The 16352-nt window shown below is 48.4% G+C and overlaps 1 protein-coding gene across 1 annotated transcript; it reads right to left on the minus strand.

Annotated features, from left to right (window-relative positions):
* Positions 1–8161: 8161 nt before the first annotated feature.
* Positions 8162–12546, minus strand: LOC136520086 (aquaporin NIP2-2-like). Its single transcript, XM_066513486.1, has 5 exons — positions 12286–12546; positions 11839–12063; positions 9738–9932; positions 9527–9588; positions 8162–8814 (listed from the first exon to the last, which is right to left on the minus strand). The coding sequence occupies exons 1-5, from the start codon at positions 12439–12441 to the stop codon at positions 8565–8567; spliced, it is 888 nt and encodes a 295-aa protein (XP_066369583.1). The 5' UTR covers positions 12442–12546; the 3' UTR covers positions 8162–8564.
* Between the last annotated feature and the right edge of the window lie 3806 nt (positions 12547–16352).

Genomic DNA, 16352 nt, shown 5'->3' on the forward strand with positions numbered 1-16352 from the left:
TAATCTTCATCATTTGGGACAGGCACTTTACCGTGTGGCGATACCCTGTGGACAATATCCCAACCCTTAAGATGCCTTATGGTTTGACACGCATATGGGAGATAATAAACTTGCGTGGCCTATTGGACCACAATATAGACATTGTCTCCTGGTAAGACGGAATCATGTCAAATTTCGACTAGCCCAAGATTAGAATATGTCTGTCTCATTACTTCAGGATCAAACCAATGGCATTTGAATATGATGGGATTAAAAGGTTTGGAACCATGAAACTTGAGTTCGTATATTTCTTCAATTCTTCCATAATACTCGACGTCATCAACGTCGAGGCGTAAAAACTCCGGAACTTGTGGTTCTTCAATTGGGCCGACTCTGCTCATAGTTTGTTGTGCAAAAGTGATATCCATTCACGTCATAACCAGAAAATGACCTGACCCTATAGGCAAAGCCATCGACAACCTGTCTCAACTCGGCACGCATAGATGCATCCCTCTAGCCCTGCAAGCTCAAGCAGGATACATCGTTATATTATTCGCATGTACGATTAACTTGGAATGTCAAACTAAGTACGAGCTAAATTGGACGGTACCTTCCGTTTGAACCAAGAAATGAAATTAGGCATTCCATTTCCCGCACCCTGTCTAAGAAGGGTATCTACCTGCTGCGGGGTAGGATCTCTTGATTGACGCCAAAATTCATGAAGAAATTCCCTGTACCAACGAGAAACAAGGGGTTGGATGCAGAATAGTGACGGTGTATTTAACAAGTTCGTTGAGAACTTACTGCATGTACTGGCGCCACTTCATCAAGGTTGGTCAACACGTATAGCATGATATAGGCGCCACTCTTCATGATTCAAGGTCTTGGGGGTCGATGCACTTGTGCTTCCGAGTTACCCTCAGAAAAGGCTAAGGTTCGATTCATTTTCTCCAGCATTGTAACGAGGGGGTGGATTATGCACGCTAGGGCAGGTTGTCACCATAGTATGTTGTTGTGAAGTTCGCCACCTCCTCCAGAATGTATGCCTCTACAATGGAAGCCTTGATTTTGCATTTATTTCTACTATTTCTTTCGAAGAACCTTTAGACATCTCTCGATTGGATAGCACCAATAGCCCTGCATGGCCCCCCCCCATTCGTGCCTCATACAGGAGGTGCAAAATCAAATGCTACATCGGATTGATGAAGCTAGGTGGAAAGATCTTCTCCAACTTACAGAGCAACACATGTGCCATTCTTTCCAAGTCAGCAATCACTGGTCCGAGATAACTCCTTGGCACAAACTGACGAAAAGAAATAGCTCAACTCTGCCAGCACTAGCTAGACATGCTCAAGGACATAGCCTCGAACCATCGTCGGAAGAAGCCGCTCAATCCATATGTGGTACTCATGACTCTTCATCCATAAGACTCGCATAGTAGATAAGTTCACTCCCCTCCTCAGATTAGCTGCATACCCTATCAGGGAACATTAACGTCTGCTTCTATTCTAGTACTTCCCTCCTTTGGGGCTTGCTCAAGACAAAATCGGCCTTAGGCCTTCTCTATGTCTTGCCATGACTAGAAGGCTTCATATGTTGGTTTAGTCTATCGCATAACGTTGTCAGATCCACTCTAGCCTTAATATTGTCCTTTGACTTATCAGGAATGTCCATGATTAGTTGCCCAAAGTGCCTCAGCGACATTCTTTTCAGTGTGCATTACATCAATGTTGTGTGGAAGGAGAAGGTCATTAAAATAGGGGAGCCGAGTCAAGCCCGACTTATGAGTCCACATATGTTGCTCTCCATATCCGACAAAACCACCTTCTGGATTGACCACGAGACCATCTATTTATTCATGAACCAGTGGCACCTAGTCATTATCTATGGTGCAGGGTCTGTCACAACGACACCTTTCAGTAAAGTTCTTGATGTCTCGTCTGAATGCATGGTCAAGAGGGAGGAATTGCCGAATGTTTGTCGAATGATGAATACTTACCACCCTTCTGCAACCAAATGAACCTCAGACCTTCCTTGCATACTGGACATGGAAACTTCTCGTGTACACACCAGGCGCAGAATATCCCATACGCCAGGAAGTCATGCAGGGAGTAGTGGTACCAAACATGCATTTTGAAGTTTTTCTTTGTAGCTCGGTCGTATGTCCATACCCCTTCATCCCAAGCACGGACCAATTCATCAATCATAGGCTCCTATGAACACACCCATATTATTCCTCGAGTGTCTAGGAATTATCAACAACAAGAATACTGATATGTTGTTGAAAGCATACGCCGAGGGGGAGATTGAGGGTGATAACGAACACTGGGCCAGCATGTGTATGGGGTAGCCATCATTCCATAAGGATTGAACCCATCTGTTGCTAGTGCAACATGTACATTATGAGCCTCTTTAGCTTTCTCACGATGAATGCCATCAAAGTGGGTCCATGCTTCACCATCGGATGCATGTACCATCCTATCAGGATTGTATCGTTTGCTATTTTTGTGTCATGTCATCTGTTTCATGGATTCCTCGGTCATGTATAGCCATTGGATCTTCGGTATGAACGGAAGGTGCTGTAGGATTGTCACAGGAATCTCAAGCTACCTCTTCTGGCCATCACCAGAATCTACCTCCAGGAACCTAGAGGATTTACACTTTGGACAGTACTTTGCTTCCACGTATTCTTTCCTAAATAGGACGCTACCCTTTCGGGCAAGCATGTATCTGCTCATACGGCATCTTAAGTGCATGAAGGAGTTTCTGTGACTCGTGCATGCTCTTTGGCAGAAGGTGACCCTCCGGAAGTAGGCTACCAATAACTGTCAACATACCATCGAAGGCATCTCGACTCAGGCTATACTAGGACTTTAACGCCATTATGCGTCCAATGGCATCCAGTTGAGAAACCTTTGTCTAGCTATGAAGGGGTTTCTGTGCCGCGGCAAACATGTCGTAGAACGCCTTTGCGGTTGCCTCTGGTTCCTCCTCCGTACGTCGTTCAGCAAACTGTGCCTCGTGATAGTCATTTAACATGTCTACTACCCCAGCATCAGCATCATAATCCTCGATGCGTGGTCTCACCACCTCCTCTCTCATACGATCGGCTTCACCATGGTAGACCCATCGGGTATAGTCTGCCATAAATCCATTCTTCCAAAGATGTTCCCCCATGACCTTCTTCGTTTGTCTTTTCCTGTTTGCACATTTGCTGCAGGGACAACAAATTTTACTCGCTCCTTTAGCAGCCACGCCAAATGCCCGTTCCAAGAAAGCATCGATCTTGTCGATCCATTAATTGGTGACCTAACCCTGACTTGCGTGGCTCGTGTACATCCACTCACGGTCCTCCATCCTCTAACATATATAGCGACGAGTAATACAAACATCAATTGCATCTACACGACGTTCCTACTATCTAATAGGTGAGGATAGGTCCTAATCCCACGTGAGGATGCGTATGTGGGGTTAGTTTCCATGCTCTACTCCTATCCGAGACAGAATTTTGGCAGCACCTCCCCGCTGTTCTTCAAATACACGTCCTGCCAGGGAGAGTGTGTATCCGGAGAACAACAGGGAGATGATGCCAAAACTCTGTCTCGGATCGGAGCAGACCATGGAAACTAACCCCACCTACGCATCCGTGGGCTGTCCAAAAAACGTGGACAATTCAAAACAGATACGGTTTTAGATATGGAAATATCCACATATTTCCAATAGTATCTTTTTCGAATGGGAGACGCCTAACTGGGTTATGTGATCTACGACCATGATACGGAAAGAGGGGTTATACCTAGGGTGGCTGGTGGAGTCAGGCTAGCGGAGCCATGGCGGGTCAGGTGTAGTGGCGAGGTGACGCTGGTGCAGGCAGACCCACAGTGGCGAGGAAGGCGATCGGAGTCGCCGAGGTACTCTGGCTCTACTCCGACGGGCTCTTCTCTACAAAAAAAAGAAATATAAAACTGTCAATATAAAATTTCGGCAGCACCTACCCTGCACGGTGAGGTTTCCAAAACCTACAAGAAAACCAACGGCACGATGGCCGACATGCACATATATATGAACGGCGCGATGGCCGACATGCACAAGACTATATCCAACCACATTATATATAACAATGTGACAACCACTCCTACGACTACCACCACTTCCACTCTACCACCACTACTACCGCAACTACTAGTAATACTACGACGACGACGACTGGTAGGGCATACCTAGTGGGCATCGTAGGGCGGCGGTGGTGAAGGGGCCAGGGCGCCGGTGGACAAGGCGACGGCTGGGGAAGCATCGGGGACGACAGCGGCAAGGGACTGCGGTCTGGCGCTGGCGCGGGCGGGACAGCGGCGGGGCTAGGGGCCTCCTTCTTCTTCCTCCTTCCTCCTTCTTCCTCCCCCTCCTTCTTCCTCCTTCTTCCTCCTGTCCTCCTCTTTTTCTCCTCCTTCGGCGGCGCGGGCGGGCGCGGGCGGCGGCGGCGGTGCTGGCGCGGGCATGCGTGTGTGCGTGCGTGCGATGTGTGGGCCGGCTGGGCCGGGAGGTTAAATCCCCTCTTTACCGAGTGCCTCCGATCTGGCACTCGGCAAAGTTTTTTTATTTTTTTAATTCTTTGCCGAGTGCCACCTGACTAGGCACTCGGCAAAGAAGGTTTTTTTATTTTTTTAAAAAAATCTTTACCGAGTGCCATAGGTCCTGACACTCGGCAAAGAGACTCCTTTGCCGAGTGTCTTCTCCTAACACTCGGTAAAGAGGCTCCTTTGCCGAGTGTCATTTTTTGACACTCAGTAAACCATTTTTTTTTTCATTTTTGACCTCTAAACTTTTTTTGCAGTCCTCAAACAATACCTGGTATTCCATATTTCAATGTGGCACATTTCTCGGACTTTTTCTATATTTCTTTAATTTATTTCATTTAATTAAATTTTCTTGGATAATTCAAATTATAACCGCTAGTCATTCAAATAATGAAAAAATGATATTCATATTATTTAGTATAATGTGAGGCCGTATCCAGGAACAGACTACCAATTTCGAACATCTTGTTCACGAAACATGACCACGAACTTGCGGTCGAGTTGTTTTTAAATTCTATAAAAAGCAAACGAAGTCCGAAAATCATGAAACTTGTCAAGGTGTCAAGATATCATATGTGGAGGCTGTGATAAAAAAATGAGGAGATTTCGCACAAGTTGTCACGTACGATGCTTGCAAACCGAAGTCGGCCTCTTCACGAAATCAATTCCGTGAAGAGGCCGACTTCGGTTTGCAAGCATCGTACGTGACAACTTGTGCGAAACCTAATCAATTTTTTATCACAACCTCCACATATGATATCTTGACATCTTGACAAGTTTCATGATTTTCGGACTTCGTTTGCTTTTATAGAATTTAAAAACAACTCGACCGCAAGTTGGCGGTCATGTTTCGTGAACAAGATGTTCGAAATTGGTGGTCTGTTCCTGGATACGGCCTCACATTATACTAAATAACATGAATATCATTTTTCCATTTATTTTTTTATTATTCGAATGACTAGCAGTTATAATTTAAATTATCCAAGAAAATTCAATTAAATGAAATAAATTAAAGAAATATAGAAAAAGTCCGAGAAATGTGCCACATTGGAACATAGAGTACCAGGTATTGTCTGAGGACTGCAGAAAAAGTTTGGAGATCAAAAGTGAAAAAAAAATGGTTTACCGAGTGTCAAAATATGACACTCGGCAAAGGAGCCTCTTTGCCGAGTGCCAGGAGAAGACACTCGGCAAAGGATTAACGGCGGCTGTCGGCCGTTAACGGCAGCGGCCCTTTGCCGAGTGTTATTGTTTGACACTCGACAAACCTGGCCTTTGCCGAGTGTTATTCTTTACCAAATGTTCAGCACTCGGCAAATCACCTTTTTGTCGAGTGCCATTTGTTTGCCGAGTGCTTTCTCTCTGACACTCGGCAAACAACCTCTTTACCAAGTGCCTGATAAAAAACACTTGGCAAAGTCTGAGACATTCGGCAAAGAAACCGTCTCCAGGTAGTGATATTCTGACCGCACATGCGGCATCTTCCGCTAGTCTGAAACACCCGGAAAATGGAAAAGTAAACGCATACGTGGTTGATCGAGAATGCATTCTTTACACAACAATCACAAACTCGACCATAACCACACGTACAAGCACTACGAGGAGATCGATCAGGATCAGAAGCACTCCTAATTTTTCCAAAGAATACTTGGCTAGCATTATGGACATTGCCATCTCCACACACACAAAACCAACAACCACAACAACGTGGACACTGCTGCATTCATACACACACGCTACCCTACCCTACCCCGTTGATATACACGATCTCGTTATCACGGCAACTGTTGGCGTTTGATCCGTTTGTCACACGAGGGCCGATCGAGAGGCCCGCATGGTGGTGGTGGTGGTGGTGGTGCCCTAGCTGCTTTCCCCGGTCCTTGCTGCGGCACTGACCTGAAAATCTGAGGGCGACTCGACGAAATCTGAGGACCAATACGACTACTGGTGGCAGGCTTTGCTGGACAGGGCATGTCCTACGATCTCCATTTGTGTGCACGTCCATCAATCCGTCCTTTCATTTTCCTTTTTGGATTGGAAATGTGCAGCTATGTGTGGTCAGGCCTCATAATCGTCTCGGCTTGGCCGTCGGCTGTGCCTGCCTATATATGGCGCGCGGCGCATGTGTTTCGCTGTGGCTTAGTGGCCGGGCTAGTAGCTTTGACGATCTGAAAGGAAACAAGGAAATGGACTCATCATCACTGAGCCATCGTCGCACGAATCTCGGGGCCGGCGTGATCTACATGGACCCGGCCGAAGGATCATGGATGAATGGATCGATAGATGTAACCGGTGATGCTGCCATGCATGCCAACCGGCGTGCGCACCCCGGTCGTTCGCGGCGGCGTCGGCGTGGGGACGCGAGAGCGAGGGCTCCCGAGGCGGCACCTTGCCGCCCGGGGACACGAGTGGTGACGCATGGGGCAGGCAGGTGTGCCGCGAGTCGGGTCCCCAGGCGGCATCAGTGGAGGGAAGATTTCCTGGCGACCCCTCTGCAGCCAAGTGCACGGCCTTAGCTGTCATCGGCGCTGGTCAACTTGAGAACAGAACCCTGATGAGCTGATCCATCTTGCTTCTTCTTTTCTGTTTTGTATGTGTTCTCCTTGGTTTTTAAACCTAGGGACGACACTACCCGGCCCCTCCCGTTCCATTAAAAAAACATAGGATGCCCATGAGCTGATTCAAGCTTATTTTGCATCTTTGGAATAGAGCTAAGGCCGGGCGATTTTATATCCCAGTTTCCAAGACTCTCAGAGGTTGAAAACAATGTAGACAAGTTTCATCCCATTAAACTTTTATCATCTCTCTCTTCATTTTTACTATGTCATGTCAGCTTATTTAATGTTCATGAAACCCTCACTGAGACTTGTCTAATAATAAGTTCTGGCTAGCTGTAACGGCCAAGAATCCTAAATCCTCAGGATTTGTCCAAGCCAGAGGTTAGGTCTATGGTTAGGCTTACACTATTTTGCTCCCGTCGCATAGCATCTGTGGAAGGACAGGAAAGCACAGTTGTTTCTTAATGATGCATCATCCTTGTGGTAGGTGTTGGATAGAATCAAAGCATAAAGAGCGCATCTAAGGGAGCAATTAACCGGGGGCCAAGCACTTAGGGAGAGCTTATGTGTCTAATAAGTGAGCCCTACACTTTTACGCTGCATCTAGGCCTGACAGCTAGCTACCGTCGATTAAGCAACGTGGCGTGGTGTTGCATTCGCACCTGTACGTGACTGCATCGCGTGGCCAATTGCACAGTGCATCCATCCATCCATGTCCACTTTCTCTGCGCGACTGCGCCTATATACAAATCTATATCCGCGGGAGTATTGGCGCTCATAGAAAGTCTTTGGCGCTCATAAAAAGTCTCATAGAAAATCTATTTTTAATTAAATTGCTCAAATCAAAGTCAAAATAACAATTTGGAACAGAAGGAATAGTTGACATATCACATATGAGTGCGATATCTTGCAGTGTCTGTGTTTCTACAATATCAACAAACTTCCCTGATTAAAAAAAATTCTTGAATGCCATCCAAAGATATATGATATATTTTTTTGAAAAAAAGGTATAGTAAAATAAATTCAAACAAAAAGGAACATATAAAGACATAAAGTACAGTAGGTAGAAACATAAATCCATATATTTGTTCCAACACATGCATGCATCTTTTGCAAACCAGCAAAGCCACGATAATCAGGCATCAGCTGCATCAATTAACTTTTGCAAACTCTGATGATGCAATACAAAGCCGAAGATACATAGTAAACATCACACTGCTCCGATCCGCTGCTACGTGGTACGCGACGGGAGAAGAATACAAACACGTAGGTAGCTAGGTACACCAAGCATGCATGACACACGCAGCTCTAGCTCTCTCTTATCCCACCTGAGGTCTTGAACAGAGCGAGCGAGCACACAGTACTCTCACACAGCGTGCGTGCGCACATATGCGTGCGTGGACGACGCACGGTGAGGTGTGAATGCACCTGACGGTCCGTCCCCGGCCGGCCGTCAGACGGTGTCGAACTCGTCGGCGGCGAGCGCGGGCTGGCTCTGCAGGCGGCGGAGCTTCAAGGATGAGAGCCTCTGTGTGTCCTTGGCAGCGGGGTCCTCCTCGAAGCGGATGTAGGTGTAGACCCAGGCTCCAGAGAGCGTGCCGATGACGGGGCCCAGAAAGTAGATCCAGAGTCCCGTGAAGACGTTGCTGGCCACCGCCGGCGCGAGCGTCCTCGCCGGGTTCATCGATCCGCCGGACACTGGCCTGCAAATGCCACTCGTTTCCCCCCGCGTCTTAGCTTAAATGTGTACAAGTGTGTCGGTGATGGCTCAGTGTGTGCTGCAGTTTCCTCGTGGGTTCTTACGTCTACTCTATTTACTAGCTAGGGTTTCTTATCGTCGTTTTGCATAAATAAGTCAGTGAAGGCAGGCTTTTGTAATGTTGTATATGTACTAGTTATTATGTAGACTGTAGAGCACGATAAGCTAGCTAGAAGTACTGTACTAGTGCCTAAAGAAAGCGATTATGACATGAGCTGATGACAGGGTAATTTCAGTTCAGCTTCAGCCGCCGAGGCTTGCATTGGGTGCAAGGTCACGACCTGTCGCAACCACAGTATCAGCTTGTAGGAGTACTACTACGTACATCAAGGTGATCCGAAATCTTTAAAGAAGCGGAAAAAAAATGGCGGCTCGATCGGTACGTAGCAAAGAACGTCATCAGCTTGGAAAGTCACCTCCTCGCTTGCCTTCCTAGCTACCGATCGAGGACCTGCTAGTGCTAGGCATGCAGGCGCGATTTCTTCAGTGTCACTACTGCTACTAGCTTACTAGCAAGCCTTCGTCGAAAGTCTACCATGTTTTAATTCCTCGCGAGAGTGCTAGCTACAGTCAGTCATGTCCTTGCTAATAGTACTGATAAGGTCAGTGTGATTGAGGATTTTGTCATCTGTGTGACTCGTTTTCGTTCATATTACCCTGCGAAGATGGACGTAATGCAAACCGCGGAACCGACTGCTAACCCGGCCAACTCACCCACCTGCAGCCAAACAAAGCAACCAAGCACGTCGTCAGGGCAATCGATGAACAGAGACCGATCAGCAGGGGAGCTAGAGCGGAGGAGATCGAGGCAGCAGCAGCAGGAGCAGGAGCAGTGCAGGCAAGCAACAGGCCGGGTACTCTACTCACCGCCCTGGAGTCCGTGGCGACGGCGCAGGTGACGAACATCATGTTGAAGGTGACGACGATCTCGATGACGAGCGCGTGCCAGTGCGGGCCCGACGGCGTGGTGGTGCCGATGACGGCGATGGGGTGGAGCACCGCCTTGAGCACAAACGCCGCGCACATCGCCCCCGTGAACTGCGCCGCCCAGTAGAACGGCACCTGCGGGCATGCGAATATACATACACATCACAAGCAAATTAACAAAAACCTCACGCCTTGAGCTCGCTCTTCGTTACCTTGAAAGCGGCACACACCTACACCTACCGCACGCGACGCGATTCGTTCGCCAAGCAAGGCCGTCGTCCATTATGCATCCAAAATCAAAATAAACCGCTCCTTTACGATGTGATGTGATGGGCACGATCGTCGGTGCACGGGGGCACCACGTCCGTCGAATCAGGCCGCCCGCCCGGGCCAGCCGGGCAGGGAGGCGGAGGCGCATGCATATGTGCTGCGTTTGGTTGGACACGTCGGAATATTCCGACGATGGAAAGGCTGTGGTGCTCGTCTCGGCGACACCTGCCTTGGCTGGCCGCGTGCACGCACGCGTGCGTGGTACGGTCCGGTGCGCGCGGACTTTGTAAGCATGCCACGCGAGACGCTAATAATTCCCCGGATTGGGCTTTAGAGCATGGCACCCAGCGGGCGAGGTCCCCGTACGTTCCAATCGCCCCGGCCGGATTATATATTCTTCCCAACATGACCCATGCCATGCCGTCTTTCTATCTCGGCAGGATCAGCCGGTGCACGGCCGGATTCGTGGCCGAAGGCAACGCTGCACATGCACGCACCCAACAACCTTCATTCAGGTCTTCGCCAAGCTAAGTACCATCAGTCCACCATCACCATCCTGGCCACCATGTTCTTGATGGCATGAATTACGTCTGATCAACCTTTCTAAGTACTAGTATAAAACAGCCGCGAGAATGTCAACCCCCTCTGGTTGCCATGCATTAGCGGAAGCATGTGCCATTAGCAGATCGAGCCTTAATCATATATACTACGAGCCAATCAGTTCTGCTACCAAGTAGCCCAATCATATGTACTCGAGATCAAGGCTTTCATGTCTGGAGGAGGTTGTTATTTTATCTGGTTCACATGTTGCACGAGCTCTCGGCGTGTTGCCTGCCAAATAATGCGTTTTGTTTTGGATCCTGGTGTATGCTGCCGGCTAGCTACCGACCTGACAGCTGACACCATGACTAGGAAAGTCTGATACCAATCGGCAATCGGAACAGATAAGCTGTTCACGAAGTATACTACACTTGTTTAAGCAACACTCTTGTTTACTGGATGTACTTCTCAACTTGTACTAATTAATACGGGAGCTGTTTTTATCATTGGCTGCTTCATGTGTCCAGTTGGCAGCTAATCCATCTGTCCGTGTCTGTATGCGGGAGCTGTTGTTAGTTTCTTCAAGTAGTTTATTTGTAGTATATAGGACGCACTCGCACATACAGAAGCTAGCGTTTATTTTTATTTATTTTTTTAAAAAAAAAGAAACCTATGCCGTGGGAATTGCCATGTAATCTTCATGTAAAAACCATCTCGGTAATTTATTGGCAGAGCTTTCTGCTGTCTCAACTATCTTATGCCCAGTTCAGGTCATAGAGCTAGTTGGTAGTTTACCTTTCTAGTTTTTCGTACGCTAGCCTCTTTCATGCTTTCTAGTTTTTGTTTGTCTAGCCAATCCATGCTGCTGGCCTTGAGTATTTGATTTATTTTCTTTTTGAAGAAATGCATAGCTCTTCTGTGCGTTCATGGAAAAGGTATATCGTAGCTACATCCTAATTCCTAACCTGCAATGGCTAGCTAGCCAAGTACAAAGGCTATGACAAACAACTAAGTCCTACTGAACTCACAGAATTAACAAATGGATGGAAATAGCGGACCCAACGAATTGAAAGAGATCGAGCTGCCGCGAAAAGAAATATGCATGATGCCTACACGCCAAAAGCTGCACTTCCGTTTGCAGGACGAACACGAAACTAATAAGAGAGCAGAGAAAAAGCAGGCAAATTAAATAAACCGGCCGATTATATTAATAAGAAGGTAAGGTACGTACCTGAATCCAGGGGAAATGCCGGAAGCATGCGAAGGAGAGCGTGACGGCGGGGTTCATGTGCGCACCGGAGATGTGGCCGGTGGCGTAGATCATGACGGTGACGATGAGCCCGCCGACCACCGACTGCCCCAGCTGCGAGATGCGCTTGTTGTCCTCGCCGTAGATGGACGCCGCCCCGCAGGTCACGAACACCAGCAGGAACGTCGCCACCACCTCCGAGATCACCTGCCATCCATATGTACGGGTTGTGTGTGCACGTACGTACGCGCAAGATGAGAGTCGTCAGTGTACGTTGTACATCGACCATAACCAGTCCGTGTTTATTACCACACGGCGGCCAGTCGTCGGTTAGTTGCCGAGCTAGCTAGCTAGCTTGCTTCAGCGCAAGGTAGCTAGCCAGACGCTGACAGGTGGAGCATCGCATCACATCGATCAGTTATTACGTACCTTCTTCCCAAGGTGCGGCGGGAAGATGTCGGCGATGGACTTGTCCGGGTAGAACAAGGTGGGGACGGCGGAGCCGCTCTGCACGGTGGAGAGGTCGTGGATCTCGTTCGAGTAGTTCACCCGCGAGTTGGTCCTCGACGTGGTGGAGGCAGCCATGATGGATCTAAGCTTAGCTTGATCAGCTGGATCGGCCGCTGGGAGACGCAAGCAGCAGGGTCACTGCGAGGAAGGATGCTGCTGGTGCGTGCTCGCTGCCTGCCTGCTCTCAGCTCCGCAGCGGGCGGGCAGGTATTTATAGATGGGTGGCGAGGGAAGGGCCGGGCGAGGCCGCGCGAGCCGTCCGCGTCCCGGGTCCGGTGGACGGGGACGGCAGGTGGTGGGCACTGCGAGGAAGCACAGCGCTGTGCGCTGCCTTTGCGCTTGTGGCTGCGGAGCGCGCGGGCCAGACGGATGGGTCGTCCGTGGGACCGTGGGAAGGAACTGGGATTGGGAGGGAGGCGGAGTGGTGGTCTAGTCTGGAACCGGCCGGGATGTGAGATCACAGGGAGACGGGAGCATGTGTCTTCCTAGGGTGGCTTGGACGTTGCTGAGCATCGCCGGTGTCGCATCGAACCGAGCCGCATGCTGTCAGGCCACGAAGGCACATTTAATTCGCATGCAAGCTAACCGAAGACTGCTCCAGTGTGGAGTTCGCTTTTTATCTGCGAAACTCGTACGAAACAATAAACAAAATACAGATCAGAGCGCTGCTCCTCCTGCTGCGTGGCAGCACGCGTGAAAACTATCTCTATACAGGAATCATGCTTCCAAAAGTGGACTAATGGATAGGGCCATGTCGCCCGTGAACCCGCTAGCCGTTAGATAGAGCGACAAAACAATCTGGTACGTCCGATACGGATCGGCTCGGGTCTCATACCCACTTCGTTCTCGACCCGAGGCATCGCGATGCTTCACGGGCCGCACGACGCGTTTCTCCGCTCACCTTTTCCTCCTCGTCCCCTCCGCCTGCTCTGCCGCCCCCATGCTCTCCACTCCGCCCTCCGCTTGCCGCGCCACCGGAGCGGGCTGGAATCGCGGTCACCGGCGAGCTGGCGAAGCGTAATGGCACGATGGCGAGCTGGTGCTGCCACCTGGCCCCCGACGCGGCAGGCTGGCGAGGCGGGGATCTGGTGGCGTGCCCTCGGCGCGGCGGCTCCCAGTCAAGGCGTGGGTACGGCCGGCCACGGAGTCGCCGGGGCGAGCGGCGACGCACAAGCCATCGGCTCAGCTCCCTTGGCACGGCAGGCCACCGACGCAGGTCTCTGCCACCGGCGAATTGGCGAGGCAGCGGGCTTCAGGCGCCATGGCGGCTCCTGGCGCGGCAGCGGGCTCCAGACGCTGCGGCATCCAGACACGGCACCGGCTCCCGGCACGGTGGCCCTAGCCTCATCCTGCTTGTGCTCAAACAAGTTGCTACATTTTCCTTGCTACTGCGAGGATTCTGGCCAGAGAAAAAAGAGGCAGTGGTCTTGGTTGATACCTGATAGACAAGATGAGAAGATTTGCTCATTCACTGTAGCTGATGGAGGTGCTTCGGGCTGCTTCAATGCGAGGGAGAATGATACAAGCTTGCTGAGATTATTAAGATGAATCTATTTTTCTGTACATACTCCTTGTCTTACATGTAGCAGCTATGTTCGCATTTTCGATCTGAGCTCATCAACATGGAGACTGGGAGATAAAAGAGGCAGATCCAGTGCCGGAGGCTCCCACATGAGTGAGGTCTGAGGAAGGGATCAACATGGAGACTCGGAAAGAAAAGCATAAATAAGCATGTAGCACGATTTGAAGGTCAATCATGACCTATACTCCTCAATTGGGTTCTAAAGTATAGCTTCGTCACATGTAAATTTAGTATGCAATAATATATCCGCCAATTGTAATTTTTATTATGCATATAATTGCAAAGAGTTAAATATACTCGTTGTATTAATATGTCAATAAAACTTTATCTGGTTTGGTCAGCCATGGAGAGAGGACAAGACCAATAAAACTGATGTTCCACTCTGTCTAAGTCCATCTAAGACAAAAAAAAAATATAACCCTAAGATGGCAGTAGAAAACCACCCTATTCCACCTTCTTTTACTTAATTAATATGGATAATTTTATCATGCCCCTAGATTCACTAAGCCCAGAGTATATGATGGTCCCATATTTATATTAGATCGTTGATCAAGTAAGAAAATTGATGTTTTCACATGTTTATTTGTACGCAAAATAGGACCATCTATAGTACAACGGGCACGTCCACTGGTCATACGCGGCAACGCCGCGCTCTTTTCTAGGATAGTATTTAATTGCTCTCGCGTTGAACCGTCTGTAAGCGTCGAACTGAAGATTTTTTCAGCACGGTTCGACTGCTCCAATGTGTAAATCGATTTTTCACCCTGTTTCTCTCTCCCCTCGGTTCGCTTCTGCATACACTGGAGCTTATGGCTTCCTGATGCAAGCATCAATTTGGGTATCCGTCAGGCTCGTTCTGGCTCACAATTTGGCTCGTTAAATAAATGAGTTGAAGTTCCAGCCAGCTCGTGAAAAAACTAAATCGAGCCGAGCCGAGATGGGCCAGCCACGAGTCACAAATATATTTCAATCCTACCGATGACTTGACATTTCATTTCAAATGATACTAGTACTCTGTGACAATAAATTTTGTCGGTTGTTTCTTTATATAAGTTTATTCATTCTAACTAGGACATTATTACCTTAGTTTTTTATGAAGCAATATTATATGATTCTTCTATAGAGGAAATTCAACCATTCAAGCGTTCTGGTGTAAGCTAAAATGACTATTTATACTAAGAGTGAAGTTCTTTATGGCATTATAGTAATTAAGAGTGAGTACTAGGACCTAGCTATAATCATTTTTAATAAAATATAAGAAGCCGTTCGGATCTTTTCATCTTCGAGGAATTAGAATCTACTTAATGGACTAGCCGATTTGGCTTAGATTTGACATTCCATAACTTTTCAAAGTTTACATATGAGCATATCTATAAAATTCATAAGGCGAGAGATAGAAATTCTATAAATCACTATACTATGTTTATACCCTGCAACTTATAACACGCTCTTCGGCTCACTCCTCTACAACAGAAATGCAACACAAAAGTAGCTTTCTCGTATGGCCAACAATAGTATACAAATATATTCCACATATAACTATATTAGCTTAATTAATGTGTGACTAAATTATGATTATTAGAATGAATTTTAATTCTAAGGATCCAAATAGGGCCTAAAAGGAAATTTTGAATGCAAAATATTTGAAGCACTATATTTTCAACCTAAAACATGTAAGCCAACTGGAGGTATTTAGGTATGGTGTGTTTGGCGCCTAACAATGGGAAAAAAACAGAGGTAGGGTGCTGTGATGCAAACGAATTGTTAGGCAGTAAATGGACATTGATAATGATATGGCCCTCGGACGTCCGTCCCGTGATTTCCGGTTTGGACGGGGCTCATCCTCATCCACTCGCCCGCGTCGCTTGCATGACTTCCCGTCCGGACCTCGTGGCTCATCCTCATCCACTAGCCCGCGTCATTCACACCGCTCTGTGCTGTGCGCCCCTGCTCGCAGTTGCAGGACAGATCTCTGCCTGCGCTGCTCGTCGGCACCGCCCCCGCCCGAGCCGTGCGCCCCCCGCCCGTACTCGCGCGTCCCGTCCCGGCTACACTCCATCCACCCACCACGACCACTACTGAGGTCCGTGCCACCGACGAGCTCCGCACCGACGAACTCCGTGCACTCCGTGGCATCGAGCTCCACAACGATGAGCTCCATTCGTCCAAGCAGCATGGTGTGACATTGCGCTTGCGCTAAAAGCGCATGTTGCAAGCTATGTTTCATAGTGTTTCATATGTTTTAAAGGTATGTTGTAATTGTTTCATGCTGATGTTGCAAAAGTAGATCGGGATGTTGCATATGTTGCAATGGTTGTAAACGTATGTTGCAAAAGTCTCTTTCCAATGTTTCATCTGTGTTTTTCAATGTATGCTTCAAGTGTGTTTTATCTGGATATTGCAT

This window comes from Miscanthus floridulus, chromosome 18, assembly GCF_019320115.1.
Source record: "Miscanthus floridulus cultivar M001 chromosome 18, ASM1932011v1, whole genome shotgun sequence".
Classification (NCBI taxonomy): domain Eukaryota; kingdom Viridiplantae; phylum Streptophyta; class Magnoliopsida; order Poales; family Poaceae; genus Miscanthus; species Miscanthus floridulus.